At 41.3% G+C, this 27,723-nt stretch overlaps 1 protein-coding gene across 2 annotated transcripts; it reads left to right on the top strand.

Moving 5' to 3' along the window:
- Nucleotides 1-27,300, top strand: CPSF4 (cleavage and polyadenylation specific factor 4). Of its 2 annotated transcripts, none has more exons than XM_082261343.1 (8): nucleotides 1-189; nucleotides 11,090-11,140; nucleotides 12,410-12,562; nucleotides 14,602-14,697; nucleotides 14,783-14,876; nucleotides 21,008-21,080; nucleotides 21,568-21,690; nucleotides 26,972-27,300. In XM_082261343.1, exons 1-8 carry the CDS (start codon nucleotides 87-89, stop codon nucleotides 27,038-27,040), a joined length of 762 nt encoding a protein of 253 aa, XP_082117469.1. In that variant the 5' UTR covers nucleotides 1-86; the 3' UTR covers nucleotides 27,041-27,300. The 2 variants fall into 2 exon arrangements, with proteins under 2 accessions (XP_082117469.1, XP_082117468.1); XM_082261342.1 differs by having other exon boundaries at nucleotides 21,523-21,690.
- Nucleotides 27,301-27,723: the final 423 nt, after the last annotated feature.

Below are 27,723 nucleotides of genomic sequence, written 5' to 3'. Positions count from 1 at the left end.
GCCTCGCGGCCCCTCGCTCAGCCTCCTTCCGGCAGCGGTTCTGATGGTTGGATTGTGTGTGTGGTTGGAGCTGCTCTCCGGGGAAGATGCAGGAGCTTATCGCCTGTGTGGATCATCTCCGCTTCGACCTGGAGCTGGCTGTGGAGCAACAACTGGGGGCCCAGCCGCTCCCCTTCCCCGGCATGGACAGTGAGTGGCTGTAGTGTGTATGTCTGATCCTGTCATCGGAGGGCGCTCTCCTATACTGACCTGTGTCTTCCCTTCCCCCATCTCTATCTATAGGGGTCTACCTATCATTAGATCTGTGCATTGTCTGTATGAAAACTTTGTAATAAAGGAACAAGCACTGGCCTTGTCTTTGGTTTCATGTGTCCTCCTGTTTGCTACATTCTCTTAGTGTAGAATTCAGAAAGCCCACTTTTTTCATTTTGCATGATGTGAGGGAGGTTTACCCCCCCCTTTTTTTTTGCTGTGTATGTCCCATTGAGGGGGATCTCTCTTCACTTCCTGTCTTTGAGACACAACAGGAAATGAGAAAAAATCCCCCCCAGCCACATTCACACTGGCAGGGTGTTCAGGAGGTGGTTTTGTTTTCTGTTTTCCGATCCCAAGAGTGATTTTTATATTGTAGTATCGTGCCACAACCAGGTGCCCCTGGGTTGGCACCCGGCTGGTTCCATGATTACAGCACACTCCATGGAGCAATGAGACCCCATTATAGGAGGGTGCCCTGGTGAAATGGCGGATGACACCGCTAAAGATTCACTCCAGTCGGAGATATCATCACCAGCACACAGTGTTCAGATAAACGGGGGGGGGGGGGGGCTTCTAAATGTCACTGCTTTCTGCTGGCGGCATTGATCGTCCCGACTGTTCTTTACAATACCTTTTTTATTAACCACCCATTTCTGACACTTGTTTACAAGCTAAAATCAGTATACACTTTTTTTTTTTTTAATAAAAATGAAAACAGTAAAGTTAGCCCCATTTTTTTCTATAATGTGAAAGATAATGGTACGCTGAGTAAATAGAGTTTAAGGCTAGAATTATTGCTCTAGTTCTAGCGATCATGGCAATACTTCACATGTGTGATTTGAACACTGTTTACATATGTGGGCGCGTTTTGCGTATGCATTCGCTTCTGCGCATGAGCTCGGAGGGACGAGGCACCTTCATTTTTTTTCTCCTATTTATTTTACCTTTTATTGATACACTGTCCTTCTCTTTTTTTTTTTTTTTTTTTTTTTTTTTTTTTAACAAGAAAACATTTTTTTTATCACTTTTATTCCTATTACAAGGAATGTAAACACCCCTTGTAATAGAAATAAGTAGGGATGCACCGGATATCGGCACCGATATGGCCATTATAGCTGGATTGGGGATCAGTAACATTGACCGATCCAAGGGCCGGTCCGTTTTTTGCTGAGTAACAGCTCAGCCATCCCTTACTTGGTGCAGTAGTAGTATGGGATGGAAGCCGCTACTTCCTGTAAAAGTCCGGCTCACAGGCGGAGTGATATCAGATGCACTCCGCCTGTGAATGGAGGAGCCGTACACATGAAGCAGCGGCTTTGCTCTGTACTGCAGCCGCATGCTTTGTGTGTAGCTCCGGATCGGTTCCGGTATCGGTATTGGCGATTTCACAACGCCAGATATCGGTAGGACCAAAAAATTCGGATCGGTGCATCCCTGGAAATAAGCAGGACAGGTCTTCTTTAATGTGAGATCTGGGGTCAAAAAAACCTCACATCTCACATCTACCCTTAAAGGCAAAAAAAAAAAAAAAATGTCATTCTTTTTTAAATAATTTTCTGCAGGAAAAAAAATGGGCCCTTTAAAGCCGTTGGGAGGAAGCGACGTATGACGTCACTCTGGTCCTCCAAGGCCATAGAGCCTAGTGGGTGCCAGCTTGCCCTCACTCTTCTTCCTGCCTGAGACATGATTGGATCAGTTTCCCCGCTACCAACGGCTCCGGTAAGTGGGGAAAATGACCGGGAAGCATTCCCGCCACCCATAAGTGTTCCCGCGGCAAATCCATTGCTGGGACCACTTTTATGTGAAAGAGGACCGCCCGCCCTGTTGTCCCCGTTAGATTTTCTCTCCATTATTTTTCAGGGGACAACCTAATATTTTGAGATTTCCTTTACTTTTGCTTTCAATGATAACGGTAAACGGGACAAATAGAGAGAGGGAATCTATCGGGGCACAGACAGCAATAGAAACGGGCAGGTGTTCTAATCCATCTCCACTCTATCCAAAACTAGAAAAAAAAAATTTGCCTTTAGTTATACTTTTAAGCATAGGCAATATACATACAGACAAGGGATATCCTGTGTTCATCTTCTAGTATTGTATATTAATAACACAAAGGTACAGTTGTCCGGCCTTTTCAGGAATAGAAGTAAGAAATGTTTACCACCCTATATAGATAACACCAAGCTATACAGTGGAATAACTTCCTTACAGGAGGTCTCCAACTTACAAGCTGACCTCAATGCACTGTTTCATTGGGCAACTATGTGGCAAATGAGGTTTAATGTTGATTAATGTAAAGTTATGCACTTGGGGGCTAAGAATTTGCATGCATCATACATACTAGGGGGAGTAGAACTGGGGGAATCCATAGTGGAGAGGGATCTGGGTGTTCTGGTAGATCATAAGCTTAATAATGGCATGCAATGCCAAGCTGCGGTTTGCAAAGCAAGTAAAGTCCTTTCTTGTATTAACAGAGGCATGGAATCCAGAGAGAGAGATATCATTTTGCCCCTGTACAAATCATTAGTAAGACCTCATCTGGAATATGCAGTTCCGTTTTGGGCACCAGTTCTCAAAAAGGATATCTGGGAAGTGGAGAAAGTGCAGAGAAGGGCAACCAAACTGTTAAGAGGCATGGAGGAGCTCAGCTATGATAAAAGATTAGAGGAACTGAATTTATTCTCTCTTGCGAATAGGGGATTAAGGAGGGGATCTAATCAACATGTACAAATATGTAAGGGATCCATATAGTGAACTTGGTGTTATTCGCTTTAAAGGTCATCACAGAAGACAAGGGGGCACTCTTTACGTCTAGAGGAAAAAGGATTTCATTTTCAAATACAGAAAGGTTTCTTCACAGTAAGGCCCATTTCACACTTGTACCACTCCAAAGTTGCCCTGACTTTGGAGTGCAACTTTGACGCAACTTAGATACGACTTTGGCTTTGACCAGTTTTAATGGACAACTGTTGCATACAAGTTGCATTGTATAACATTCAGGTATGATTTTCATGCAACTTCTGAGGGTTAACATTGAAGTCTATGGCCCTCAAGTTGCATGAAAGTCGGACCAAAGTACTGCATGAACTACTTGAAGTTGCTGTGATTTTAAGTTGTGCATATATGAATGGGTATTATTGGAAAACATGGGGAACGACATGTTGTGCAACTCTGATGTCCAAAGTTGCACAAACGTGAAAGGGGCCTAAGAGCTGTGAAAATGTGGAATAGACTCCCTCCAGAGGTGGTTCTGGCTAGCTCACTAGATTGTTTTAAAAAAAAAAAAAAGGCCTGGATTCTTTCCTAGGTGTATATAATATAAATGGGTTCTAATATTTATAGGTAAAGTTGATCCAGGGAATATCCGATTGCCTCTCGGTGGATCAGGAAGGATTTTTTCCCCTGCTGTAGCAAATTGGATCATGCTTTGCTGGGGTTTTTCGCCTTCCTCTGGATCAACTGCGGGTATAGGATTGTGTATATGGGATTGTATGGTTGTGTGTGTGTGTGGTGTGTGTTTTTTTTTTTTTGTTTTTTTTTTATTGGTCAAAGTAGATGGACTTGTCTTTTTTTTTTTTTTTTTTTTTTTCAACCTGATTAACTATGTAACCATATACGGGTTATGATTGTGACATCAGTTAAGATAAGTGCAATATTCCAGAATGAGAGCCCTTTTCCTATTCAATGACATGGAAACTTGGGACAATCAGAATATGTCGGTTATCAGTGCTCTCCACTTGCCATGTTAACAGGTTACCACTGGCTTATACCTTTTCCTTAATAGTTGTCAGCAGTACAGCACATTTTTCTTGAAGACAAGCCACGTCTGCTAACAACCAAAGTACAGCAAATGGTGTAGAGCAGGGGTCTTCAAACTACGGCCCTCCAGCTGTTGCAGAACTACACATCCCAGGAGACATTGTAAAACTCTGACATTCATAAACATGACTAGGCATGATGGGAATTGTAGTTCCTGACCAAATGGAAGGCCATAGTTTGAAGACCCCTGGTGTAGAGACATCAGAAAATTGTACAAAAAAATCCCACTTTCAAAACGATCATAGGATAATCTGATCGTCGGTACACAACTTTTGAGAGCCGATCACGATAGTTCATCCAATTATCAAGCACAAAATTTTTTCTCGCATGATTTTCATGTAATAAGTACAGTTGTTGTTGAAAAATACAATACATTACATCACTTAAGAGTTTTTATTCTGTCGTACGAGAATTTTCGTCACTTCTGTAAACTTAATTTTCAATGTGAGACTAGCATGCGAGAAAAAAGAAAACGGGCGCTCACTCATCTGATAAACTCATTGTGCATGGGCACGTTGAGGCCCCTTTCACATGAAGGGTCCAATTAGGTTCACCAGTCAGTTTTTGCGGCGGACTTGATCGGACCTTTCATCCACGCCTATGAACAGGCGGTTGTAAACAGTCTACCTCCAATCTGATCAGCTCCGCTAAAAAAACAGAAGACGTCCCCCTCCGTCTATGGAAATCGGATTGGAGGGCAGTTGCGTGTACACGAACAGCAGTGCCCTTTTACTCCTGGCTGCCCATAGAGTGGCCATATGGATGGACCTGTCATCAGACCGCTCTGCTCTAATCAGCAGCAGATCTCTTGCTGAGCAAATCGAAATCCACCTCATGTGAAAGGGACCTTCGACAAGGACCATTAAAAAAGTAAATGGAGAAGTTGGGGGGAAGTAGAGGAAAGAAAAGATGCCAGGGGATGAGTTCTTCACAGTGGAGGCAAGCTTCATCAATTTGTCACACAAGGATCTATCCAAATCTCTTGGAAGATAATATTGTATCCATGGAGACCAAATCTGCTCAACTTTACAGGACGTATCATTAAGAATTGTTGCCATTTTCTTTATAAATCCGATACCACGTAATGTTTTTGTTTCACTAGAGCAGTCTTTGGAGTGGAAGACCTCCACACATTTGCCAGGGTTTGTTTCATAACGTTAGGCGATGGAATTGTTTATTGGTACATAGGTGGTTTCCCATTCAGCATTGCTTTCATTGGCAACTTTCTGTCCTGCCTGTTTTATCTGAATGTGGTGTGCTGGTGATATCTAGGATTGACATCCGGTTATTGCAGGGTTGTTCTGATTTAATGGGCACATAAAATGGGATATACTAAGTTTGATTTGAAGCTCTACAAAGCATCACAGCAATATGAATAGACCTGAGTGGCTGCCATGTTTTTTTAGGTGGGCAGTTGAAAGGTTGGGGCAGTAAAAAGACAGAATAACCACACAGCCAGGCACCTTCCTGCATTTATTATGGACATGTCCAGAAATTCAGACCTATTGGATACAAATAATAAACTTCCTAGATGACCACATTGGGTTCACCTCTCCAACTAGACCCCAAACCATGCCTACTTGGTCTACTACCAGATATCAATGCAGATACGTTTTTTTGTCATATTCCTGCACAAAACTCTTTTCAGTGCCCAGAAGCTTATAGCGAGATCATGGATGCAAGTCCACCCCCCTACCACACAGGCTTGGATAACAGACGTAAACTCTACCCTCCCTTACAAAAAGATGATATATCACCATAGAGGCTGTCCAACCAAATACATTGGGGTCTGGAACTCCCGCAGGATGCAATTACTGGTGCTCCATCATATCAATATACCATGATAACCGGTCACTGCATTTTGATAGGATTGAATGTTATTTGTCCATGAATTTAATTGTTTTCTTTGCCCTGAAGTCACCAATGAAAATATCGTATCACTATGGTTGTAATACTGTCGAATGTTAATTTTTTGTATGCTCCTCCTGTATTATTCGCATTGTACTGTTATTATGCTTTCATTACAAATAAAGTTGGTTTTCAAGGAAAAAAGACAGAATAACCACCTGGTTTTACTGCCCTTTTGCTGTCTGTGTGAACTAAGCCTTAAAGCTCATTTACACTTTTGGTTGGGAAGGAGAGGGGTGGTAAAAACAGCCGTGTTTAGTTAGGCTGCATTCGCCCTCCCACTCCTTCCTAATGGGCCATATACACTATACAATTGCCAAAATATTTTTTCCCTTTAGATTTACCAAAACCATATACCGTGTATACTAGTGTATAAGCCGACCTGAGTATAAGCCGAGGCCCCTACTTTTACCACAAAAAGATGGGAAAAATGATTGACTCGAGTATAAGCCTAGGGTGAGAATGCAGGGTGGCTGGCATGGTACAGGAGAATGCAGGGTGGCTGGCATGGTACAGGAGAATGCAGGGTGGCTGGTATGGTACAGGAGAATGCAGGGTGGCTGGTATGGTACAGGAGAATGCAGGGTGGCTGGCATGGTACATTAGAATTCAGGGTGGCTGGCATGGTACAAGAGGTTGCGGGCATACTAGTGGCTGTGTTTTACTTACCTGTTCCAGAGGCGCCTTCATTTTAAAAATGGCGCCGCCCGGCGCCGACACGTCAATGTGCACGCGCCGCCGCTCGGGAAAGGTGGTATACGTTCGGCTATTCCCGGCCTGTCCTGAATGGTGGCGGCGCATGCGCGGTGACGTATACGCTGGGCAGCGACATTTTTAAATCTTAAACACGTCGGAGCGGCCGGGAACTTTTTTTTTTTTTTTTTTGACTCGAGTATAAGCCGAGGGGGACGTTTTCAGCACAAAAAAATGTGCTGAAAAACTCGGCTTATACTCGAGTATATACTGTAATAGGAGGTCAAATCTAAACACTTTCAATTTGTATGCAGTCAGGCCGGCCCTTGCACTACATAGTTGAAGGTAAATCTAAAGGAAATCTAACAACAAAAGTTGTATAGTGTGTATCCAGCCTTAAACTGCAAACAGGGTTGTACACATGCTGCTGCTGTGATGCTTTGCTTAGTGGGGAAAAGTTTAACTGTCTGTACTGCCTGCTGAATGCAATCCATTCAAAGGATTGGGGCTGCACCACAAGCATGTGCAATTCATGTGGTTGTGGTGCAGCATTTACACTTAAAACGAGCAGCAAGGGGCAACAGATCACCTCTTCACTACCTGTTAAATGCCTCCTGAAATGCGATCCACCACAGATCCTTTTTCAAACATGGCCTTAGGGCTCATTCACTTGTGCGACTTTGCTGCTGCCACTCTGAAAAGCCATCCAGAGTGGATGGCTTTTCAGGGAGTTTTTTGACAGGCGATAGGTCACCTCCTCACTGCCTGCTTTACCCCTCAGAGTGCCCACCCACTGCACTACCACAACATGCATTGCACAAGGTTGCATTCACTTGAATGGGTCATGTTTAGTAGTGGTTCCACCCAATGAATGCAATATGTCAACTAATTTTTGCCATGACAGCTACAGCATGGGTACAGCACTGAGCAACTTCATTTGCTGCGTTTAGGGGGCACCTGTGTGAATGAGCCCTGAGACACTTGTCACCTGGGCAGGTGTCCCCACAGGTATGACTTCCCTTTTCTTTTGGTGGTATTTTATAGTATTCGATTTTCTTTTGGCTTTCTGTTATGGTCATCAGGGGAAGAGGATGAATCTCCCTTACTGGGATACAAACGGCAATAAACTCTTGACTGGGTTCTAACCCTTCCACTCCTTCCATGGCAAAAAAGTGCAGTTTTTTGTTATACACTTTAGGCACTTGATCACACAATTGCATTGACTGGCACCCCAACAGCCCTGCAGGGCAGTGCACCACAACGCATGGTAATACTACCAAAATTGCAGCCTACGATTTATTTTTTTTACTCATGGTGGGTTGGACAGCCTATTCGAATGAATGGGCTGCCTGACCACAACACAGGTCAATGCCTGACATATTGCTTTTGCATGGAATGCAATGCAGTTGATCAGGCTGGTGTTCCCTTGAATGGCTCTTTGGAGCCTATGACAAGTAAAAATACTGAAACTATGTTAAATCAGGAAGTTTACCTTGTATATAGAAAATATATAAACCGCCACTATGAATAGCAAACTATTCTTGCAAGCCTATTCTGCTTCAGATCATCCTTTGACCATGGAAGTCTAATGCAATCTGTAATGTACATGGAGGTGATTGCCTCTTCAGAATCTTTTTTCCTGCACGTTATTTTGCTTTCGTCTACTCCTGCCAGTTTAAAAGTGAAGACACTAGGGGTCCTTTCACAAAGGCTTTCCGCCCAGCAGATTTGACGGGGATCGATCCGCTGAGCAGGCGGATGACAGCTAAGTCCCCGCTTACTTTGCAGAGACAGACCTGTCAGATCCCCGCTCTCCTCTATGGGAGATTGGATGAAATCAGACTGCCTGTCCGCTTTAATCCGATCCTCCAGACGGATGGAAAATACGGTTTCCATCCATCTGGATTTTATGGATAGGATCGGATAGCAGCGAGTGTTAGCGGACATGTCACCACTGACATCTGCTGCTCCATAGAGGTGCATGGAGCGTCCGATCAGGTCCACCTAAAAAACTGACAGGCAGACGTACCTTATCGGAAAGCCCGTGTGAAAAGGGCATACGACTCGGTTCACACTAGTTGATTCCAGAGTTGTGAATTTCAGTGCGACTTTGGAGTCCAACTTTGATAACATTTTAAACACGCTCTGTCATTGAATCTGTGTCAAAGTCGATACAAAGTAGTGCAGGAATATTTTCTGAAGTCAGTGACTTCAGGAGTGTCAGTTGGAACCGCTCTCCTAGAGATACACGGCATTTCACATGTCCTGCGACTTTGTCTCACAAATCGGATCCTAAGTCACACTAGTGTGAACCGAGCCTTAGGGGTCTAGTTTCAAAACATTTCTCAAGCATTCACTCGGTTGTCACGAATAATTGTGTGTTTTGCATAATGTTTTCCTTTGCTCATCCATCAACTCCCATTTACTAGCCATAGCCTTCGTTCAAATTGAACACTGTTTTGAAATCGTACGACTTCACCTAAACTCGCACTATTTCAAAGCCGCATTTCAGTCCTACTTCGTGGGCGATTCGAAAAACATCTGTACGGGTTCATGCATAGATGTCTATTGAAGTCGCCCCTGTAGTGCAGGAACTACTTTTGGAAAATCAAAGCGTCACACCGATTGGCATCGCCTTGATTTGAGGTATTTCAAGAAAAAAAAACTGCATTATGGCCATTAGATAGAGATTGCAAATATAGGAATTATACTTGATAGACAAAATACAGAACTTTTTGACAGCTGAGCGTATGCTCGAAACGTTGTACAGCAATATCTCTCTATACATAGACCCCTGCACATATATTTGGAGGTGTATAGGTTGACTTCTGTAAGAATGCAAAACCTACTTCAAGCAAACAAGCCTGTCAACACGAGTCCTAAAGCCTAGAACAAACTAGTAGTTTTTTTTTTTTTTTTTTGTTAAACCCAGCAGGGCTGAAGGGAGAAAAAAAAAAAACTGACAAGGGGCCGCTGTACTAACTATCTGACATTAGTACTGTGATCTTCCCTGTTGTTCTATTGCGTTCTGAAAGGGACAACAGAGAGTGCTGATCAAGAGCCGGTCAGCAGACCTTTTACCGCCATGCCCCTTCGACAGAAGCCGGCCCGACTTCTAGCAAGTAAAGAAAAAAATAATCTAGCGCATATAATTGCGACACAAATCGTATTGTTATTAAAAATGTACCTTTCCTTTTTAACTTGCAGCTGTTGTATTTTCTGAAATTGCAATACAATATGGATACCTGGAGCTGTTCTGTACACGGAATGTGTACTGACCACACCCCAGAAACATTTCCTGCTTGTGTGATTGGCTCACCAATTTTCCCAGAAGTCTGCCTGAGATACAAGTCAGATTTTCTGGCATCCACTGCAATATAAATCTCATTTTTGGTGAGATACTCCCAATAGGAACACGTCTAAAGAGATGCAGGCCCAGCAGAATTCCTCATTAGAGCCCTACAGCTGCCACAGCTGATAGATAATTATGAAACCACTCCCATTAGACCCACTCAGCACAGGGGAACAAACCATGAACTGTTTAGAATAACAAAAGGTAGGAATCTGCAAAAAAGTTTGTTAAAATCCTTGTAATGTACAGAGATCACCCAGAGGGGAATGTTTTTTTTTTTCTCAACAAAAGTGGAGTTACGCTTTAAGGCCCGGACACACGACCAGAAAATTGTACGAAAATGATTGGTTTCAATGTGATTGTACAATAATCTGATGGTTAGTACATTGCTTTCGAGAGCTTATCACAACAGTTCATGTAAAATTATACGATTGGACAAGCACAAACTTTTTTTTTTTTTTTTCTCGTACGATACCAGATTGCACGTATTTCATTTAATCAGTATAGTTGCCGTTCAAAAATACAATACCAATACAATAGATTATATCACTTTGGAATTTTTATTTTGTCGTACGGGAATTTTTGTGCCTTTGGCAACCTCTTAATTTTCAATGAGAGACTAGCATGCAAAAATAGGCGATCATTCGTCCTATAATTCCATTGTGTATATCAGGCATTAGAGTTCCTGTAGCTGCCAGCACTATGTTTGTGGTCACGTTTTCTGTTGACAGGTGTACTTTGAGTCCATAGAGCACTACAAAGTGTTACTGGAGGTGTACTTCCTAAAGCCTGCACTGTACCACCAGCTACATTCATACTGCCAAAGCAGGTTTGAATGTGATTAATGGCAGTGACAACTATATCTGACACTTTTTTATATATATTTATATATATATATATATTTATACTTGGGTAGACTGGTGCACTACAGTTATGCCTGGACAAAAAGAAAACTCCAGCCTTTATCAGCTGGTGCATTTCAAGGGTTAATTTCCAGTATTGACTACATTACTGTACTTGTGAAATTTACTTACCAGTGTCTTTTTTTTTTTTCCTCTTTAGAGTCGGGGGCTGCTGTTTGCGAGTTCTTCTTGAAATCAGCTTGTGGCAAAGGTAACTGTATAGAGACCTATTAACTGTGTGCAATATGGAGTTATAAACTGAGCTGTATTTTATTCAATGTCATTAAGTTCAGCATTGCACTATAAAAGCTCGGATTCTTGTTTTTTTGAGCGAGCCCCGCAGGAAGCTGTTCCCTGTATTGGCCCAATCATCTGCGGCTGGGGCATTCCCCCACCTGCATCAACCCACATTATTTCCTGCGGAAAACTGTTTGCTTAGGGCTTATTGAGACAGCAGATTAGTGCCATCCTATATGTAGACCCGCTGGCAGATGCGTGTGCAGGCTGCGCATAGAAGTGAATGAACACCCAGAGCCGGCATGTCAAAGTTTGAAATGCGGACAGGAGCGTGGCACGGATCTGAACGCAAAGGCTTGGAATTCATCAAGTCTGGGTTAATCCTTGTTACATTTGTCCCAACGTGTTTATATATATATATATATATATATATATATATATATATATATATATATATATATACATGATCCCATAGTTTAAGACTGTATAGTCATTTCTTTCTAACATGCATACAACTAAAGGGTTTGTAAATCCAACATTTCATACTACTGATATGTGCCTGCTGTACCATGTATTTGTATGAAAGTGTCTCCTGTTTTTGTATTGCTTCCTTTGTGTGAAATTCCTTGTGTTCCTGCCATTCCCTCTGCTTTCCTATTAACTGACCACACTATGCAGGAGAACACATCGTGGTCAGTTCTCTAGTCAGCCTTGTCCTGACACACCCCCCCCGCACAGCCTTTTCACTGGGAAGATCAGTCTGCTGCAGCTTCTCCTCCCCCCAGCTCTTATGCAGCTGAGAACAGAGGGAATGTGATCATTTATAAAAAGGGACAAAAGGTATTTATAATGTTGTGGTTTTTTTTATATATCTATACACAAATGTTTTGCCTTTTTTCATTTTTTTTTATTTATTTTTTTTTTTTCTTTATGGAATGGGTTGTTTTACAAGGTGATCGTTTACAACCACGTTAAGGCTAATGTACATTTTTCCATGCATGGTGTGGAAACTTTAGCTTTTAAATGGTAGCTAACAGACAGGATGACCCATCAGCATATTGTGAAACCAAAAATAATCAAAAGCCCTTTTATAAAGTAAGGTGCTGACTTCTTAAAATCTGAAGGTATTTCTGTACCATTACTCTCATTAACTTAAAATCTAGGATTTCACTCCAATATAAAGCAGCCAAAGTCTGCTATTACAATTTTCTAGATTCAATAACTGATTTTATTTTATTTGCAGGTGGAACATGTCCTTTTCGACACATAAGTGGGGAGAAAACGGTGGTCTGCAAACATTGGTTGCGAGGGCTTTGTAAGAAAGGCGACCAGTGTGAATTTCTACATGAGTATGACATGACCAAAATGCCAGAGTGCTACTTCTACTCCAAGTTTGGTAAGTGGTTTTGTTCACTTCACTATGTAATCTGTGTGTTTAGAGGTCATGATTTATGTCCAATCTTTGCTGCTTTTTCTGAAATATTTCAATGGATAATACTAAGATCCTCACTAAACAGCGGACACTATGTGGTAGCAGATTGTACCGGTTGTCATTACCGTAAGCATATTGGGAGTGCTGCTAAAGTCCCTCCAAAATCTCCTGTCTTTTAAGGTTTTGGCAGATTAGATATGGGCAGCAGGGTATGTACCTACACTTTCCGTACTCTGTACCTCTGGATATTTTAGTGGAGAACCCAGCAGTGCTTTTAGAAAGTCTGTATTTGCATAGGTGTCCTTCATGGGTATGGCTATTGAGAAAGGTGCCACATTGAACCATATGGTGCCTATTATCTAACAGGGAAATTGGTTTCCTTCATGGGTATGGTTATTGAGCACGGTGCCACGTTGAACCATATGGTGCCTATTATCTAACAGGGAAATTGGGGTCCTTCATGGGTATGGCTATTGAGAAAGGTGCCACATTGAACCATATGGTGCCTATTATCTAACAGGGAAATTGGTTTGTTATGGGTTTTTTTTGTTTTTTTTTCTTGTACATTAACCACCTCCGCTCCTGGAAGGTTTAACCCCATTCACCACCAGGCCTTTTTTTTGCTATTTAGTACTGCACTACTTTAACTGGTAATTGCCCAGTCATGCAATGTTGTACTCCAAATAAATTTATATAATTTTTTTTTTTACACAAATAGAGATTTCATCTTCTGGTATTTGATCACCACTGTAATGTATAAACGAAAAAAAAAAGATCGCACATTTTTTTGGGAAAAAAAGTTTACTTTCTGCTGCAAAACATATCCAATAAAAAAAATCAAATCAAATTTTTTTCATACATTTTGGGCATCTCTTTCCACAATTTCCTGGATTCCCTGCATGCTTTGCAGCTTCTCTGCTGTTTTACTTTCAATTTCTGAGGACTGCATATCCCATGGTACATTGCTGCCTGCAAGCAGTGATTCCTGTACAGACTCTGCCTCCTGAAACTATTAACCTGATTCACATATTAACCTGATTCTGCACTTCCGAGTTTTGGGCGTGAGTGCGCTCCGCCGGCTGGCACCCGCTGATCATTCAGTACACTGAAAGTATGCCAGTCTGTCTATGTAAACAAAGCAGATTGCCATTCTGTCAGTACATAAGACCTACATTCTGAAAAGCAGAAACCCTGATCCATGTATTCCACTAGTAAAAGCACCTCCCCCACTACTCTGAAACATTAGCTAGGCTGACAGTTAACCCATTGATCTCCCTTGATGTTAACCCCTTTCCTATCATGATCATACAGTGACAGTGCATATTTTTAGCACTGATCATTGTAATGTCACTGGTCCCCAAAAAAGTGTCAGGTGTCCAATTTGTCTGCTGCAATATTGCAGTACGCTATAAGTCGCTGATCGCTGACATTACTAGTAAAAAAAAAAAATATCCCATTGTTTGTAGATGCTACAACTTTTGCACAAACCAATCAATATACGCTTATTGGGATTTTCTTTCCAAAAATAGCAGAATACATATTGGCCTAAATTGATAAGACATTTTGATTTTTTTACTTTATTAATGTCTTTTCAAGCAGAAAGTAAAAAATATTGTCGTTTTTTTTTGCTTTTCAAAAATTGTGGGTCATTCTTTGTTTCTAGCGCAAAAAATAAAAACACAGAGATAATCAAATACCACCAAAAGAAAGTTCTATTTGTAGGGGAAAAAGGGCATACATTTTATTTGGTTACAGTGTTGCACGACCGCGCAATTGTCATTTAAAGTGACGCAGTGCTGTATCACAAAAAAATGGCCTGGTCATGAAGAGGGGTAAACCTCTCAGCGGTCAGGTGGGGTATTGAAGCCCACCCTCTTTGTGCTGCACATATGTTATGCGGGTGGCAAGAAGTTAATAAGCAGTAAGCTAGAAATAATTGAAATGTAGAAATATATGGTTTTACATTTTGACCATACACTTTATGTAAATCTGTTGTTTACTAGGTGAGTGCAGCAACAAGGAGTGTCCATTTTTACACATTGACCCAGAATCAAAGATAAAAGATTGCCCTTGGTATGATCGAGGCTTTTGTAAACATGGTAAGAAGCATGACCAGGCTGCCTGATATAAATAATGTTGTAATTTGTGGCTTGTACAAAATAACAGTTGTTTATGTGCTTCCAGGTCCTCTGTGCAGACATCGGCATACACGCAGAGTTATATGTGTCAACTATTTGGTGGGATTTTGTCCAGAAGGCCCTGGCTGTAAATTTATGCAGTGAGTTCCCTCTCCTCATCTTTGTTTAGGCGCTATTGCCAAAAGCAGCATAAAACCAAACCACTATGTAGAAAGTTTTTGTTTCATTTCAGATAATACATAGAAAACGGTTACAAACTGTTGAAAAAAATATTTCTCTTTTGTTTATTGACGGACACAGCTCCTGATTCTTCTTAACCATTAGGTTATACCGCCCCCTACAGGAGTAGGACACTAGGCAGGAAAAAGCTTGACTACGCCTATGGGCAGTCCCAGGGGGTATACACCGACTCTCAGCTATAGCGTTTTCTGCCCAGTCAGGGGTAAGGACCTAGTTCCTTGCTCGGATCTCTGGTCCTGGTGATTTTTTTTTTTTTTTTTCTCTTTTTAAATGAAATTTTTTCCTATCTTTGTTATTTAGTTTGAGCTGCTGATTTTATTCCAGTCCTCTCGAACTCCTGCCACGACTCCTGTGCAGGATCAAGGCAGAAAGGATTCCGGTCATTCTAGTGGCTCCAGACTGGCCTCGCGGTCTTGGTAGGCCAATCTGATACGGCTGGTTGCTGATGCTCCTTGGGGACCTCCTCTCAGGGAGGATCTGCTGTCCCAAGGACCAATCTTCCATCCTGCTTTACAGTCGCTGGCTTTGACGACTTGGCTGTTGAACGCCAGGTGCTGAAGGATAGAGGTTTGTCTGAGTCAGTTATTCCTACGCTGTTGAAAGCTAGGAAATCTACTTCTAGGAAGATCTACCGTTGAATGTGGAAGATGTACATTGCATGGTGAGAGTCTCCTGGGGTTCATCCTTGCTCCTTCTTGGTGGATCGGATCTTAACCTTCCTTCAACGGGGGTTTGAGCAGCAATTGGTCTTGAGTACCATCAAGGGCCAGGTATCGGCTTTGGTGGTTTTTACAACGACCTTTGGCCACACACTTCTTGGTGCGTACCTTTCTTCAGGGTGTCCGACATTTGGTTCCTTCAGTGCGGGCTCCGTTGTCGCCCTGGGCTCTTAATTTGGTGCTTTCAGCTCTACAGAAGCCACTCTTTGAAAATATTCTAGAGCTTTTCCTGCTTTCGCTGTGCCAGAAAGTGGCCCTTTCTGGTGGCTTTAACCTCTGCGCGTAGGGTGTCGAAACTGGCAGCATTATCCTGTCGTTCACATTATGGTGATTCACCAGAATGAGGTGGTGCTTTGCCCCTGTCCGTCATTCCTTCCTAAGGTGGTCTCTGGCTTTCATTTGACTGAAGACATTGTGTTGTCTTCCCAGTGTCCCAGGCCTAAACATTTGAAGGAAATTGCCTTGCATGCCTTGGATGTGTACCTGACAGCTACGGAGTTTTTTAGGAAGTCAGACTCTCTATTGTGCTCACGGACGGACCTCCCAAAGGGTTGTCCGCTTCCTCTGCGACCATTTCCAGATGGAACAGACAGACGGTGGTTCAGGTCTATTTCATCAAGGGTCAGGTTCCTCCTTTCCCTGTCAAGGCACACTCTATCAGGGCTCCTAGTGCCTCCTTGGCTTTCCGTCATCATGCGTCAGTGACACAGGTTTGCAAAGGCAGCCACCTGGTCGTTAATGCACATTTTTACAAAGTTTTTATAAAGTGAATGTGTTGGCACCTGCGGAGTCTTCTTTTGGCCGCAAGGTTATGCAGGCTGCTATTTAGAGGACCTGATCCTCTTTGAGGGTGTATTGTTTTTCAGGTGAGCTCCAGTTGTTTATGGTAAAGCTCTGTTACCTGATTGGCTATGGTTAGCCTCTGGAGTTTTTTTTTTTTTTTTTTTTTTTTTTCAGAGGTTTTTCCCACCCCTCATGTTTAACACTGCTTTGGGAAGTCCCAATGGTTAAGAAGATCAGGAGCTGTGTCCATCTCTGAACGAAAGAGAAAATGGGATTTATGACTTACCGTAAAATCTATTTCTTTGATGTTCATTGACGGAATCCTTCAAAGATAAGGATTGAAAGAAAGGAGAAAATAAGTAGTATGTAGAATATTCTGTGTGATGGAAAGCTCAATATCAAGATTCCAGGAGCGCCGTCAGGCCCCAAGAGTTTCCTGTAAGATAGGTGACCCAGGGTTCCTATGTCTTTTCAGACTGGAGTATTTTATCATTGAGGATGGTCGAGAGTTTCTAATTGACCATTATTCAGGAGAGTTTGGTCTTAATCAGATCAAACTGTATTGTGGGAAATTTCCACAACTGTGCTATTCGCGATGTGAGCTGCTAAGAGCTCAAAAAAGATCAGCCTTCTCACGTGCCGCGGAGCCTCTAAAATGGGTCGGCTTAATAGAGCCTGTTGTGGGTTGTTTTTTTAAGATTTGTGTCTTGTCAGAGAATATAGAAAATTCTAGACACAGATCCCCAGAATCTGCAAATTTTTCGGTATTCTCACCAAATATGAAGGAACGAGCCACCTTGGGCACAACCTCTATGTATAAAATGTTTTTATGAGATGAACATGACATCTAGACATTTTACTAGCTTGTGGTTTTACACAGGGATTTTCTGTGCCTGCCTAATTGTATATAAATATCAATTGGATAGTTCAGTCCTGATAGTTTTGGTAAGTGCAAGAGTTGGTTCACACTGGGGCGGCACGACTCTGTACTACTTCGGGGGCGACTTGTGCATTCCCATGCACCACGACTTTGATCGACTTGCATGGACTTCACATAATGGAAGTCTGCAAGTCGCTCCGAGGTAGTACAGGACCATTTTTCTAAGTCGGAGCGACTTGTGTCGCTCCTATTAGAACGGGTCCTGTAGACCGTGAGGGAGCGCGACTTGTCAGGCTGACAAGTCGCGCTAGTGTGAATCGAGACTAAGAGAGATAGTACAATTAGATTGTAACATGTATGTAGCTATGTATTTAAATGAGTTGATTCAGCCAATCCAGGTGTGGGCTTTCCCTTCCATATAAAAAGTAACCTAATTTTGGTAACCAAATTTATTGATATTCATTATGGTCCAATCAAAGTAGAAGTCCTAGCTTTTTTAAAGTGTATGAGGCTGGAAAAGGGGACAAAAGCATTTTTAAACTAGAGCTTCCATTTTGCTTAAGGTAGGCAAACTGTTTATGCAAAGTTGTTTTTTTTTTTTTTTTTTCCACCTAATCATATAATATTCTCCCAAAAGCCTTGAGGATTATCTAGATCAGCGGTGGTCGCAAGTGCGACCGCTGACATCACCAAAGGGCTGCATGTAACATATAGTAAATGTAAAACTATATAAAGCTTTTCGGACATGGTCAAAGCCTGAAACGCATGCTATAGAAGTTTTAGTTGGGGAGTCATAGGGGTTGATTTACTAAAGGCAAATAGACTGTGCACTTTGCAAGTGCAGTTGCAGTCATTTTCCCCAGAGCTTAGTGAACATGGTGAAGCTAACTTTGTAAAGAATACCCAGTCAAGTGCAAGGAGAAGAAAAAAACATAATTGGATGATGAAAATTAGCACAGCATCATCCCATTTCCTAATTTTCTGGGAAAAATTAGTGCAGCTTCACAGTGCTAAGAACATTCCTTTTTTCTTTAATAAATTAAAGTGGTTCTTAAGGCAGAAGGTTTTTTTACCCTAATACATTCTATACATTAAAACCTTCTGTGTACAGCAGCCACCCTAATACTTGAGCCCCATCTCGATCCAGCATGAGAGCCTCTGCTCTCCAGGGACTCTCTCTCCTCATTGGCTGAGACAGCAGCGGCTCCTTTTGCTCCCACTGCTGTCAGTCACAGCCAGTGAGCCAATGATGAGAGAGGAGGCGGGGCAGAGCTGTGGCTGTGTGTGAGAATGGGCACACACAACAGTGGCTTGAAAGCTGCTTGCTCTGAGGACACTCAGGAGTGCCTGCGGGACCCAAGAAGAGGAGGATTGGGGAGGTAAGTATAACATGTTTTTTTTGTTTTTTCTTAAATAAAATCCATTTAACCCCTTAAACTAAAGGTACAATACATGAGGCTGCTAGAGATCATTGCTATTGCAGCCCTTTACAAATCCGCTACTCCACAACTGTGTTCCAATTTTATATTTTTCTTAGATAAGGCCTATATAAGGGGATCAAAGGGGGAAAAAACATAAAAAGTGAAAGGATTGGTAGCACAGAAAAAAGTATGTAGTGGGAGATAAATAAAACAAGCAGTTTAACTACTAGGACCCAGTCTAAAGAATATTTTACCTTTTACTGGCCTTAGCAAGCACCCAAGACTGTCTACACGGGCCCCAAGAGCACCAGGGATCTATACGCTTTGGGCAAATGAGAGACAAGAATTTTTTCTTTTTTAGCAGGGAATTTCATATTGCAGATTTATGGACACCGACTTTTGCAGAGCTAAGAGAAATTTGTAGTTCTTAGGAAGTTTTTATTTTTTTTTAGTCACAAATGAAATATAATGCAGTTTACCAATACTTAGATGTTGTGGCTGAATTTTTTTATTTTTTTTCCTTTATATTAACCTATTCATTTGGCCAGTATGTCTTCTTTTTCAACTTCACCAGTGAGAGGGTTGAGATGAACAATTTAACACCAACAACGATCAGCTTCTGCTCATTTATGTAATTTTATGTAAAATCTTTATCCCAAAAGGAAAAAAAAAAATTGGTGTAACTGCTTAAACAGTGTTAGCTGGAATTCAACTTTAGTTCATCTAAATCTACAATTCCATCTAACCCCACCCTGTCCCCAGGAAGACAATGGCACTGTCCAATGGTGTCCACATTTCTCCTCCATAGAAAAAGTGGAGAAGGGTGTTACAGGCCAGATCATCCGGTAAAATTAAAGGGGGGGACTAAACTAAGAAAATGAATGTAGCCACCACCTCCTAAGCACTGGTAAGCTGCAATATAATAAAGTTTTGTTTTTGGATTTAGATTTACTTTAAGAAACTTTTTGAGGAATTTACACGATGCCGTTGGCAAGACAACCACTCTTGGGAAGATTCAATATGGTTGCATTATCAGTTTGGATGTTTTAAAGCTTCCTGTGATAAAAATCCAACACTTTTAATTAATTTTGTACCTCTTTCCAGACTGAATGTGTTTTCTGCTATGGAGGCTTCTTTTTATTGTGATGTTATAGGCTTGTTGGATTTTTGTGCTGCCAACTTTTAATTCCTGGAAGGTTTTAGAATATGTGAAGAATATTTTGAACAGGGCTAGCAATAAACATCACTGCCCTCATCTTGATTGCAGTGCTACATATACAGTATCTAAAAAGCCTGGGACGGGTGTCTATTTTATTTTATTACAGGCATTTATATAGCACTGTCAATTTACATGCTATTTATTTACACCATTCCCTGACCTCTGGGAGCTTACAATCTAAGATCCCTATCTCAAATGCACACATTAAATCCAAATAACCTACTAGCATATCTTGGAGTGTGAGAGGAAACCAGTACCAGAGTGAGAGTACCTGGAGGACACCCACGCAAGCACAGGTGGTGTCCTGGCCAAAGCAGGATTTGTCCCAGGGAACTCAGTGCTGCAAGGCATAAGTGCTAACCACTGAACCACTGTGCTACCCTATGTATGTAAGTCAGTTTCAGCCTTAGCCGTCAATGGCAAAGTTAAAAAAAAAAAAAAAAAACCTGCATGCAGCTCCCCCTCCAGCACCCCCTTATATTCACCTGAGTTAAATCTTGATCCACCAATGTGCACGAGAGCAGCTTCTCTCTCCCATCTCATTGATTCAGACACAACAGCTGGAGCCAGTCACTGCCAGCGGGGGGCAGAGCTGAGCTGTGCTTTGTGTCTATGTCTACACACACAGTTGGCTTGGAGTGAGCACACACGAGCAAACGCGTGGCTTGCTGTGGGAACACGTGGCGGGGGGGGAGAACTTGGCGGGGGGGGAGCACTGGCCGGGGAGCACTTGGCGGGGGGGGAGCACTGGCCGGGACCCAAAAAGAGTATGATCAGGGCTGTTCTGTGCAAAACCATCACACAGAGCACAGGTAAGTATTACATATATAGTGTGAATGTATATATAATGTATCCCTTCTAGATTGTACGCTCTAACGAGCAGGGCCATCCAATTCCTCCTGTATTGTAACTGTATTGTCTTCCCTCACATTGTAATGAGCTGCGCAAACTGTTGGCGCTATATAATAATAATAATATCCTGAATAAACCATACTGTTTGATTTTGCAGCCCGCGGTTTGAACTACCTATGGGAGCAACTGAACAACCTCCTCTACCTCAGCAAACACAGCACCAGCAAAAGGTAATTCTATCACATCAACTGCTAGGAAGTAGGGGCAGATTCCAACTAGAACACATTTATGAGAATGTAATAAAATTGCTACAGTTATACATTGCATACCTGCTGTAGTCTATAAATTCCCTGCTCTATTGCCAAATTCTGGGCCTTCCTAATATTCAGAAAGCTTGCCTGCACATTTCTATAGGGCAGCACGGTTGCTTATCAAAGTGATGGACCAATAGGTGTGGAGGGTGGCAGGTAGTGTTCGGAAACATCAGATCTTTGTCACAATGACCTAGCATTCCGCCATATTAGAGGTATATGTACCAAATGCCTACTTTGTGGTTTTTTGTTTTTTTAACTTGCCATGTTCAAAATAAATCTTGCCAATACAGAGCAGCAGTGATTTTGTACATGTAGTAATTTTTCTATTTTATTTTTTACTTCTTTTTTTATTTTACAGCAAAATAATATCCAGACATCACAGAGATCGTCCTCTCTCATACAGTTAACAAGTCAGAGCTCACCAGGTCAACAACGGTCTCCACAGACAATAGGAGTCATGCAAGTACAGAGCAACAATACTGGAAATCGGGGACCTAGGCCACTTGATCAGGTCACCTGCTATAAGGTCAGATATAACATGACATCACTTGTAAAGCATTTTGCTTCAATCCTTTTTGTATAGGTGTATATGACATCTGTGTGTATAACTGTAAGGTCTCATCTCATACACACGAACCACAGGAAAGAATGGATTCACTGGAGAAAAAAAATCATCTCATTTATAGTTTAAATTATCCAGATTGCAACCCTTGTAGTAATTTTAAAGCAGTATTATTTTTCCAATGTCTGTTATGGTTCTTTTAATTCATCAAACACTTTGGGTTTTGTTAAGAAAAAAAAAATGCAGAGCTATTTGTCCTTTGAAACTACACATTTGTTTGTGCAAATGAGGGCAAAATCGAATGTAACTCGGCTATTTTCTCCCCAGGTCAAATGTTATTTATGGAGAATAGAATTAATCGGAAAAATACCTCATTGTGGCCAATAGATGATCCTAGGAAATAAATACGCATTTCATATGCTCTAGTGGCCATTATGTGGTATTTTCTCAAACCACACTATTATAATAAATTAATAACATTTGATCTGGAGAGAAAATAGCTGAGTGACATTTGATTTTGCCCCTTTTTACACAGAACAAATGTACATGCAGTTTTCACAGGTTGAAACGCTCTGTTTATTTATATTTATAGATAGATATATATATAGATATAGATATAGATATAGATATATATATATATATATAGATATATATATAGATAGATATAGATATAGATATAGATAGATATATATATTGTGTGTGTATGGTTAGATAGATCTCTATCTATCTCTCAATTAGTCATTCATTTCGAATCATAAGTTTTACATTCAGTATGTATTTTGTAATGAAAACCTAGGGGTTGTGTTCCATATTTTTCTAAATTCTTTATAGCAACAATATGAACAAAATAATGTATAATTCAGACAATCGACCAACACTTCAGGTAACAGCAGTAATAACAAAATTAACCACTTAAGCCCCGGAAGATTTTACCCCCTTCCTGACCAGGGGGTTTTTTGCGATTTTTTTTTTTTTTTTTTTTTTTTTTTACTGCGTGACTTTAACGGACAATTGCGCGGTCGTGCGAAGCTGTACCTAAACGAATTTCACGTCCTTTTTTTCCCACAAACAGAGCTTTCTTTTGTTGGTATTTGATCACCTGTGCGATTTTTTTATTTTTTTTTTTTTTTTGATCATGTGCTATAAACAAAAAAAGAGCGTAATTTTTGCAAAAATAACTATTTTTCACTTTTTATATGAAATCCCCCCCCCCCCCCCAAAAAAATGTAAAAATAAATTTTTTAACATTTTCGGCCAAATTGTTTTATGCTACATATGTTTGGTAAAAAAATCGCAAAAAGCGTATTTTGATTGGTTTGCGCAAAAGTTATCACGTTTACTAACAAAGGGAAAGATTTTTTTCATTTTTGGTGTTTTTTTTTTTTTTTTTTTTTTTAACGAGTAATGGCGGCGATCTGCGATTTTTTTTTTTTTTTTTTTGCGGTACTGCGACATTGCGGCGGACAGATCGGACCCTTGACTGACATTTTTGACACTTTTGGGGGTACCAGTGACATTACTGCAGTAATCAGTGCTATATATATGCACTGTTACTGCAAAAATGACACTGGCAGGGAAGGGGTTAACTGTATTGGACAGGGAGGGGTTAAGTGTGTCCTAGGGGCGTGATTCTAACTGTAGTGGGACAATGCTATTGGTGTAAAAACAAAGATCAACGGTTCTACATAGTAGAACCGTCTGATCTTCCTTTTTACACAGGGGAGAATGACAGGCGGCTTGTTTACCCACGATCGGCGGACATCAGGTCCGCCGGTCACACGCCCGCACTCCTCCCTGAACGAGCCGAGGCGGGCGCACGCTCGCCCGCTATTGGCTCTAATAGCAGTGACAGGCGAGTGACGTAGATCTACGTCACTCTGCCTGGCCGGGGCTGACTGCCGCAGTAAATATACTGTGCGCAGTCGGCAACCGGTTAATAGGACAGAAGACAGGTGAAACAGTCCTATGGAATTCTAATTGCAGAGATGGAATTCATAATAAATTTGACCGGAGCAGAAAATGTATAAATAACATAGGTAATTGGCAAGGTGTGTGTTCCAAATTTTTATTTTTTTTAGAATTATTATCTATGGAGAAAGGGAGAAAAGTAAAAAAAAAAAAAAAAAAAATCAGTAAGCAGCTTTCAGAGACTTAGTTTTGCTGTAGATACAAAGTAAAATGTTTTATTTTCCCACAATACTTAGGGCCCGTTCAGATCTGTCTGTTCTTGTGCATTGTTTTAGGGCAGCCTATTAATTTTGAATGTGCTGCCAACAAACAAGAATTGACTAAAAAACTGACCTCAACACCGCAACACACATGTATTTGAGCTGCATTGCCTTAAGGAATTGGGGTGCCATTCAAAATAAATGTTAGTGCAATGAGTGAATGCACTGCATCACAAAACATTTTTTGGTATAATTTAAATATAAAGTAACTGTTACAGCCACCAGATTACTTCTGATTAGACGTCTATCAACCTTTGGGACTTGTTCATACTATTTGTGGAATTCGTAAGGAGTGTTGTAGAATTCTGCTACTCGCCAGTTTGACAAATGGTACAATGAGCATTGGGAACTCCTGCACTGTATAGAGCAATCTGTGTACACCAATACAGGCTGGTCTTAATTACCACCACTTTCCTTATTTCTGAACTGGTGACTTTTCTTAATGAATTTGTTGCAGCCATAGTGACATTTTGAAAGTGGTATAAATAAGAACTACCGGATTCTTTTGCACAAGTCAAAAATCTTAACAAAACTTTACCAATGCTTTCTGAATTAAGCGCAGGACTTTTTAAAGGGGCCATACCACCAGAAAAAGTGTTGCAAATGCTTTAAGTTTTTCTGCACACCATGAGGATCACAAGCGCATTCTGCAATTTGCACCAATATGGGATCGTGGTCGGAATCACGACAATTACGCCTGCGATTTGGGATGCCTAGATGTGAACGGACCCTAAAGCCTAGTACACACGCAACGATTATCAGCCGACCGGTCGTCCGTCTTTTGTCCAGAGTGGTGTTTTGTTGGTTGGAATGTGCCTAGACTGCACACAAATTTTCTCGCCTGACAAAATTCTACTTCAGAAGTGATGTCATGTGTTGGATTGCTTTCTTTGTGTTCTTTCATCTCTGAGCATGCCCAGACTTGCTCATTAGATTTTTCTCTGTCGAAATCTGTACTGACTGCAAGAAAATCGGCCGTGTTTTGACGGCGGACAAAAATTATATAGCCTGCACACCAGATTTTTTTCGGCCGAAAAGTCGGAGTCGGTTGTCGGAAGCATCATACTAACAAGCCGAAAATCGGCAGATTGGTCGTCGGACGAAAATTCCCTGCCGATTTTCGACGCGCGTGTACGGGGCTTTAAGGTTAAATTATGGACCACCTCAGTCCCAACGTTACACCCTATGTTTATCTTACAAATTCTGAATCAGAGGGTATGTGCCTTGCTATCCAAGAGTGAAAATGTTCCTTCTTACAACTTGGAGACTGAACAGCTTGCCGTTTGCCTAACACATACACTATATTACCAAAAGTATTGGGAAGCCTGCCTTTACACCCACATGAACTTTAACGGCTTCCCAGACTTAGTTCGTAGGGTTCAATATTGAGTTTGCCCACCCTTTGCAGCTATAACAGCTTCAACTCTTCTGGGAAGGCTGTCCACAAGGTTTAGAAATGTGTGTCTATGGGAATGTTTGACCATTCCCATAGACACTCCTAAACCTTGTGGATGGCCTTCCCAGAAGAGTTGAAGCTGTTATAGCTGCAAAGAGTGGCCAACTCCATACTGAACCCAACGGACTAAGACTAGGATAACCTTAAAGTTTGTGGGTGTAAAGGCAGGCATCCCAATACTTTAGGTAATCTAGTGTATATGTAATGCCAAGAATGGTGGGCTTTAACAATCATTGCAAGACATATGCATGAGGTTGTGTTCTGAGAATACACTCATTGCACAATCCCAATACACTGTCAGAGCTGTCCCTGACAACTCTTAGTTAAGCCTTCTGGATTGGAGACAGCAGGACTGGTAACCGCTATGAGAGCCTATCACTGAGGTCAAATGATACAAATGCCACTCTGCCTCCTGTGCGTTTAAACTGAACTTCAGGAATTCAGCCATTTTCTAAAATATGCTCGCTAACTATGGGTTAAGTCCAAAAAACTGCATGCATGCGTGGACTCATCTCTTTAATTTAGATTTTTACTGAGCACTAGGAGTACAGCCATCACTATACTTCTGACGCTGGACCTTAGGTTCTCAGCTTCTGCAGCTGCAGAGTTGTGTACAGCTGCTTTACCTGCTCCTCCCTTCCTTTTGCCCAATCACGGAGAGATTTGCATTGTGTGAACCTATCACACAACACAAAGATTTCTGTAAATGGACAGCGGAGGGAGGGGCAGGCAGAAGGGGCAGTTACTGGGTGAGAAAGCAGCATTGCTCTTGTCGGAGCGCCAGGAGTATAGTAATACAGTAGCTGTACTCATGGCATTCAGTAACCTTATTGCTTGTAAATTGGTAACATGCATGCAAGATAGGAACTAAAATTCTCAATCACTCTCTTGCTTACTGCTCATATGTGAGCGTGAGCATAGCTATGTAATTTGGAGGCTTTATTTTTTGCACATTTGAATTGTACAGGAACAAAATCATGCATTTTTTGCTCCATATACTTTTTTTTTTTTTTTTTTTTTTTTTTTTTTTTTTAAATGGGAGCTCCTGAAAAACATTTGCAAACATGTTTTTTTCAGGTACTCCCATTTCGCCTCGAGAGCTCATATACTTTTTCAAGCTTCACATGACAGGTGACAAGCAACATAAAGTTTAGGTGTAAACTAGACCAGTGTTCCTCAACCCTGGCCTACAGGGCCCACTAACAGGCCAGATTTTCAAGATAACTGAAATACATCCCAGGTGATATCATTTGCTGCTCAGTGATTGCAGTACTCTAGTCTGCATCTCCCCAAGGTAATACCTAAAATCTGGCCTGTTAGCAGGCCCTGTAGGCCAGGGTTGAGGACCACTGAACTAGACCATTGAGAAAATTGGTGTTCATCTTTAGTGTTGTCAAAAAAAACAAAATGCACAGGTGACAATGGGGGCTTAGTATGTATTGGTAATCTATATCTGTGCTGAAAAACGTAATCATTTGAGAAAAATTCTGTTGATATAAAAAAATTCTGTAAAAGCATACATGAATGTGTAGATTGAAGCGTTTCACTTTGTCTTTTGCAGTGCGGCGAGAAAGGACATTACGCTAACCGATGTACAAAAGGCCATTTGGCGTTTTTAAGTGGTCAGTGACAGGAGTTCGATATTCGTGGATCCATTCGTTTAAGGAATGCAGATGTTCTTAGATGGACACTGGGGTTTATTTTTTTACATATAATTTTAACTAGTCCTGGAACTACTACCACTTCTGTAAATAACTGGGCAAGCTTCTGATGATTACATTGAACGATTTCTAACAAAAACTTTTTGTTCGTCAGTTACCAAAAGCTATTTTGGCTATTACGTTTTTTTAAATAAATGGTGTACATTTACCCAGTGCTGTTTTCATTACATACATTTTTTATTGTGTACTTTATCTTCTAGTCTGTATTTTTTATTCAGGGGGAATTCTGTACAAATAGAAGTTGAATTTTGATGTAAGCTCAATTGTATCTGAAAGTTGCCATTCCCCCAGCTCCTACGCTGCCTGCATGTTATGGGGCTATCAAATTGATGAAGTAAAGCCCATGTGTGAGCTTCCATATGAGGCTTTCCCTACAGGTGTATGCGTAATGACATAAGCACTGCTGTCGCTATATTACACTTTTCAATTAAAGGGTTACCTGTAAATACCGTTCACGGTGCTCATCTCATGTGACACGGCTCCAGTCCTGAGAAATCTTCTGCTGAGGTCTGCATTGAAAGCTAAACTAATGATTTTTTTTTTTTTTGGGGGGGGGGTCAAATCTCAGACGACAGCCCCAATGGTTTTCTGT

The sequence above is a fragment of the Pelophylax lessonae genome, assembly GCF_965119305.1.
Source record: "Pelophylax lessonae genome assembly, chromosome: 6".
In the NCBI taxonomy this organism is placed as follows: domain Eukaryota; kingdom Metazoa; phylum Chordata; class Amphibia; order Anura; family Ranidae; genus Pelophylax; species Pelophylax lessonae.
This window is presented reverse-complemented; position numbering and strand designations above follow the sequence as displayed.

Coding starts and splice junctions, on each gene's coding strand:
- CPSF4 (XM_082261342.1), top strand. CDS start 87: ATGCAGGAGCTTATCGCCTGTGTGGATCATCTCCGCTTCGACCTGGAG. Junction 11,141..12,409: donor GAAATCAGCTTGTGGCAAAG/GTAACTGTATAG, acceptor TTTTATTTGCAG/GTGGAACATGTCCTTTTCGA. Junction 14,877..21,007: donor CCTGGCTGTAAATTTATGCA/GTGAGTTCCCTC, acceptor TTGATTTTGCAG/CCCGCGGTTTGAACTACCTA.